A 6534-nucleotide genomic window follows, 5' to 3' on the forward strand; every position below is an offset into this window, starting at 1 on the left:
TTTAACATGATGTGTCTTTCTATAAAACAAAATACATGTATTCATTGCAGCTTCGCACACGTTGCATCGTGCCTACTTACAGTGCGCATGAAAACCCATCCACCCCTGGGGTGAGATCATCATCATCATCAGGCCTGTCCCATCTTCCTTCAACACCCTCTGTCGCCTCACCAGAAATGACTGATCCAGACTTTAACTGTAGATTCGGTGTTGCTGTACAGTAATCTCCGTACTTCCGCAACCTGCGTCGTTTCGGTTACTGCCGACCGTACGCTCAGTGTCAGTGAATCACCTCCAGACTGCAAGAATCCTGGGCTTCATTGTTTCAATGACTGAACCGGGCGCTGAACTGTGTGAACTGCAAATTATTGTAGGAGCTTGTTCTGGTTTCTACACCTCAACATTACTTTTGGATTTAAACTGAAATGGGTTTTTCGCGCTGTAGGTCACTTGAATAAAGGGCGGCTATGGGAGAAGAAAATTGATATTAAAAATGTGGTTCTTCTTTTGAAGCACCTCGGGCACAGGGGCACAACGGAGCCAGTTACAGCTGCTGCCTGGGAGCCTGACGTGACTGCGCGACTTTGTGAACGTGGGCAGGAAAGCCGGGGATTAGGAGTGGTGGTGCCTGGGGTGACTGTCCTAACGCACCATATGCTGAGCAGCCTCCCCAGAATGAAAAGTCACGACCCGCCATTCAATCTGAAACCCATCTAAGAGAACGTCAGAGCAGATGTCCAAGAGATCCTGTTACAAGCACTGGAGCGCAACGCCTGCCCTGACCCAGCGCTCTGAAATAAGAATGCGTGAGAAACGAAAAGAATCTTGTCAATTTCACCACAAACCCTCTCGAGGACAAAAATCTCCTGAAACTCTATCGTCAGCAGTTTGAAGTCTGTTTACACCACACTCGAAACAACATATCCAGACCTCTCAGTGTGCAGCAACACATTCAAGGCTATCTCTATGAAAGAGGAATTCGTTTTATGAAAAAGAACTGCAGTCACAAGGCCACAAAAATGTTGTCCTGACTCCTTACTTTTGTCACATCGGTGGAAGCAGGCCAGGAACGTGTTTTATGTTGTTTAATCACCACTGATGCACTTTCAAGTTCATTATCAAATTAGATGGCGGGTATAAACTAAAACGACTTTAAACCCGGTTTCATACTGGCCCATTAGGAGATTAATGCAGCAGCTTTTTTTCTTGCTTGACAGGCCTTATAGCACAGTCTAATTCATACATATGTACTCATTCAAGTAAGAAGAAATGACATGACATTTGCCTGTGCAGGCCTGGTGTGAGCTACCTCAGAGAGTGGCCAAGAAGAGATGGGCAAACGCTAGTTTCATCTGCACCCGTCACTATGGATAAGCAGCACATGACAGGGCTTTTTCATCCTCTGCAGGTAACAAGCAGCTAATCCTCATTTTATTATCCCTCTCTCCAGCTCTTGCAGCTGCTCTCTGGCTCCTCTCTGTTTAAAAAGGTGGAGGGGGAGGGAGGGGGGCATCCCGACAACCACAGTAAAGCGCTCTGATTGCAATCACATCTTTCCTCTTAATTACGGTTCGGCCAACCTGCTGAATTCAGTCAAACTCACAAATGCTGCAACTGCAAGCGCAAGGACAGCGCCAACACGGAGCTGAAGGAGGTCTTTCTTTTCTGCAGGATTCAGCGCAGAAACAAAGACGGAAAACTGATCTTTCGGACTCGATGAACAGCTGGCAGGCGACTGGAGGTCATGGCAAACGGCACACCCCTCTGGCGGCCCACGTCAGGCGAAACACTTAGCACTACCTCTCCCTTTTAACCCCGGCCCCTGCATGACACAGCTGCTGAGGTTCTACAGTACAGCCTCAGAGATCTAAACGGCAGAGGACAGCGAATGATGCAGGATTCATGACACCAGTGGTGGATGAGACCTGCTTATAAGGAAGCTGGCACCACAGCCTAATCACTGCGAAAACAAACAGTAATGACACAGCAAGAAACTTCCCCATGAGAAGGCTGCTCCCTTTAGCATTTTTAATTCTGAGACACTGTTCATTTCAGATTTTCCCCTTTTCTGCGACTGCTTATGAATTGAGCTTGGGGTCTAACGTCTTTTGCAGTTTTTTTTCCATCAATATGAAATCTAAGGCAGGCTTTTCTTGAACTTCAAAAAAAAATCTGATTTAGAAAGGAAATTACTCTTCCCCTGTTAAAATGACTAATTAACAATAACGAAGCTGGTGCCTCAAGGGGGAAAACTGCTAATGAATTGGTCATGGCAGAAATAATATAATTAAAACTGAATTCCAGTTAAAATATAAAAAACACCATTAGTCTACCAATGTGACCCAATTATCAGTATGGCGGAGCTACTGTACGAGACTGTGGGCGCAGCACACAAGTGAAATCATTTTTAAATGGATTGCACCTGATAGGCAGAATTTAATTTAAGGAGGACTCTATTCTCTTGTCTAATAGTTCCCCTGCGGAACACTTCCCCTCAAATCTGTCCAAATTCCAGCTGTTTCAACAAGGAGCATAACCTTCACAGCTCCATTTGTCAATTGAAATTCCTCACATTTTAATTACGGGTAGGTTTCTTGCCAATGTGTTTCATGCTACTGTTGCCGACTACCTGCAAAGGGTGAAACAGCCTGAATGAGTAAGACACAATAAAGACACTGAATTCACCGACAGGCACTGCACAAAGATTTGAGCTGCCTCTGAGCTGCACCCCTTTCAAGGGGTGTGGATTTCATGAAGGTTCATTCAGCAATAACTCTACACAGCACAGAGCTTTCAGGTATCAACACAGAGTCACAGAAATTCCTTTTCGCGATTATCTACGGCTCACACAAAGAACTCTTAATCTCACTCACACAATTGCAGAAGCATTAAAAAGGGCTGCCTCCAGGTATGAATTCTGACGAACAGGGTTCTGAATCCCCAGAAGTTCCCTATATCGAGAGCCTCTGGCAGGTTTCATTTCTTCAATCTTGCTGGTAACTGGAGGCACGGCCACATCTTGAAACAAAAGCTGGGCTTTCCTGCTGCCACTACAATGGGCTCTTCAAGGCTCAGATTAGTCCAATAGTGCAGTAAATCACCTGGACTCAGTGCTGCCTCTTTCTCACTACGGTTTTATTTCTGCCACTGGCCTTGCAGTGCTATACCACAAAACTGGTTGCATTTCCTAACTAAGAAGTATGAGTATATTTAGTAAAAGTGCATATTGAATGTGTTTGGAATGGATATTCTTAGGATATATGAATGAAATAGGGAACATGTTATACCAGTTTGCTTACTGTACGACTCAGAGCTAAGAATGAAAGTTCTCTGTATTGTCTGACATCTCAGCTCATTGTACAAAATCTTTCCAGGATTCAAGCACGGGGAACGGGATGTGTGTCTAACGTTCTTTGAAGGTGCAGAATCTGGAAATTATGTTATTGGGATAACGACGAAGAAACTGTATTCCACCGGATTACTGCCGTCCGTGGGGAAAAAACAAGCTTTTACCTGGCATACCTATAAAAATAATTATTATTTACTTCCTAAAAGAAGCCCAAAACATCAGAAATCACACACTGTAGCTAGGACTGTGACAGCTGTGCACTGGAATCTGCTGATTGGGGAATTTTATTTTCTGTGTTTTGCTACCACACAATTTGTGAAGGAATCCCAGACTTTCTTTCAGAGGCAGCCTGTTACTGAGTCCCATACACATCATAAACAGCAATATTTTATGAGCATTTGAGCACAACTAAGGCTGAAGACAGTACATCCTTTGCTGAATTTGCAAGATCTCTGGCAGAGTTATTTCAATTGAAATCCAGCAGCCACTTTCAGCAACAGGGTGAAAGCTGTGATTTCCTTCACAGGCAGTTTTACATCCTATTAGGATGCTGTACTGGGTCTGCATGTTCAAACGAACTCCGATCCATGTGCTTGTTTCTTCTGTAGCATGACTGCTCGGTCACAATGTGATGCTCTTGTGTTAGACGTAGTGTGTGTAGTACTCAACCACAAACCAGACTCTAAACCTGCACAATGTAGTCCAAGTAAACAGTTACTCTCTGAACACCTTAACTTGAACACTTCTGAAACACCATAAGAAAACTCTCGCTGTTGTACTGTGCTTCCTGTGGAACTGAACTGTCAAACATGGAAGACAGTGCTGTGAACAAGCCTAGCATGAGAGTTTCGTGGGAGATAAGGGTATAAACTGCATAAACTGCACTGCTGCCCTTAACTCAGCCTGCAGCCCTTCCGAGTGAAGCCCATTGCAGAACTTTGCCCCTAAGTTGTTAGTTGGACCCTGTTGATCGCCAACTTAACTGCAGAGATGGTTGGAGCAGTATTCTGCACCGGACCACACTGGAAGGCCCACAGGCGAACTCGCCTTGCCTACCATAGCCTCCAATCGCGAGTAGCCTTTATCATAGCTCTGACATGACAGCGTCTCTCTCGCTTCTTCCTTCGAAAAGGGGCGAAGATTTAACGACACTTCTGATCTCTTATCTGCTAAGGGAAGCCACTCGCAGTTGACGCAACGCGAACTTTGGATGAAGCTAAAAGGACTTTAAGTACCTCCGGTTTCCAAGTGGCTTTTACGAGATGTTTCAGGAAAATGGTTATTCAAAACCTGCAACACCCGCTGTCCTGGTGGATCACATCGAGCACAGAGTAACCACTCATTGAGTTTAATTTTGACTTCACGGCCACGCCGACCGGGTTGTGTAATCTCTTATTAAACACGAAACTCATTCCTGCACGGTATCGGTTCACTCCGAGAGCACACATGATTCATTAAGCACTACGAGGCATCTCACGGAGAGCTTCAACTCTTCCAGCAGGCCTACGTCACTACTATCCACAATAAAACAGTACCAACATGAACTTTTTCCACCGCCTCTCTAAAAAGTGCGCTGTTCGACTCCGGCAACTTTCATAAGTCATACTGGGGGGACAAAACCAAAGTTGTATAGCTCGACACCGCGCTCGCCTCTACAGGTATCTACAGAGGCGCAGTTCTCACCTACGGAGGAGTCGTCGTGGTCGGAACTGGGGTACCCATCGCTCCTCCTGTCGGGGGTGCTGTACCCCGAGCCCCGGGGAGACCTGAACGGGACCTGCAGCCCCCCGGGCGACAGCCTGCCGTCGTCGCTGGAGTCAAAATCCCTGCTGTGGCGCAACGCCTTCAGGGCATCCCCCAGCGGGCTGGCCCCCCGGCTGCCCCCCGGGTGGGCAGTGGGGGCCAGCAGGTGGCCCCTGACGAAGGTCTCGTTCAGCTCCACGTCCTCGTAGTCGTGGTCGCTCAGGTCGGCGGCGGCGGCGTCGTCCGGGCCGGCGTGGGGCGCAGCCGCGCTGCCCCCGTCCGCCTCGGAGTGGCTGGACACCGAGGAGGAGCCGCTCTCGAAGGAGTCCTTCTTGCGGGGGAAGACCGGGGGTGGGAAGCCGAGCCTGTCCGCTCTGGCCGGCCTGTTGCCCCCGGGCAAGTGGCGCTCCCTGGCTCTCGGCGCGTCTTGCCCGAGGCGGTGGCCGGGCTTGCCCGCTATGTCTCTCTTCCTGAGGGCTACGCTCACGCCGTGCCCCGGCGGCTCCTTCGGCTCCCCGCTCCCGGCCGCCGCTGCTGCCGCCGCCGCCGCCGCCGCCGCGTCCAACTTCTCTCCCCCGCTGCTGCCGGACTCCCACCTCTCCTGGTCGTAACTCTTCCTCTGGCGGGCCATGGTCGCCTGGAGGTAAATCACTTTGAATTTCTCCTCCGACAGCTGCTGCTGGAGGGCTTTGAGGTGGGCTTTGCACGTCTCCAGCTCCCTCTCGATGTCTTCGACGGAGCCGAGTTCCATTTTCGGAACCTGCCCATCGGGAAATTCATTCTTCCAGTGCTTCTCAAATTCCTCGGGGTCCCACATGGCTGCAAAACTAGGTAAAACAAGGTACGCCCGCCCCAGTCAGTACCTGTTGAAGAAGACTGTGCTCAAGTGCGAGAGGCACGGACCAAGCAAGCCTTTATTATTTTTTTTTAAAGAGAAAAAAAAAACCAAATTGCTCCTTAATAGACCATTTTGTTTCCCTGCACTCTGCATGCAAATCTCCCCCCCGCTCACACAGCGCTCAGTTTTTTACCACACATGCGAGAGAGGGGGAAAAAAAAACTTTCGGCTTCCGGTTTTCTGAGGGCTTGTGACGCGGGGTGGAAGAAATCCAATTAGACAGTTAGTAGCTCTTCGTGTCAAAGTGTTTCGGGGCGTAAACAGCGGCTGCACAGAGCTGGCTGTGTACCTGACTCCAGCGAGCACTGGCCCGGTTAGAGGAAACGGCTCTCCCCGCTCACCTACGGTTGCAGGGCGCCACCTGCCGGCGCACATGTCCTCAGACGTTTCCCTTAACTCTTGGGAGTTGGCAGCCAGGCAGGCAGGAGCACCGCGCCATGTTTTACGAATGAGTGTAACTTCGGGGCAGTCCTGTGGCTGGGGCCCCGGTTTCAGGTCCTGGAGTGCTGTCTGTGTGGAGTTTGTATGTTCTCCCCCGTGTTCC

The 6534-nt window shown here is 49.1% G+C and overlaps 1 protein-coding gene across 1 annotated transcript in view; it reads right to left on the reverse strand.

Moving 5' to 3' along the window:
- The window catches only part of abr (ABR activator of RhoGEF and GTPase), a 158165-nt gene extending 152063 nt beyond the window's left edge, over window positions 1–6102 (reverse strand). Inside the window, exon 1 of the mRNA XM_088907113.1 lies at window positions 5033–6102. Coding sequence (XP_088763239.1) covers window positions 5033–5909 — 877 coding nt within the window. The 5' untranslated portion in view covers window positions 5910–6102. The remainder of the gene's footprint in view (window positions 1–5032) is intronic.
- Window positions 6103–6534: the final 432 nt, after the last annotated feature.

Source organism: Atractosteus spatula, chromosome 27 (genome assembly GCF_055471065.1).
Source record: "Atractosteus spatula isolate fAtrSpa1 chromosome 27, fAtrSpa1.hap1, whole genome shotgun sequence".
NCBI lineage: Eukaryota > Metazoa > Chordata > Actinopteri > Semionotiformes > Lepisosteidae > Atractosteus > Atractosteus spatula.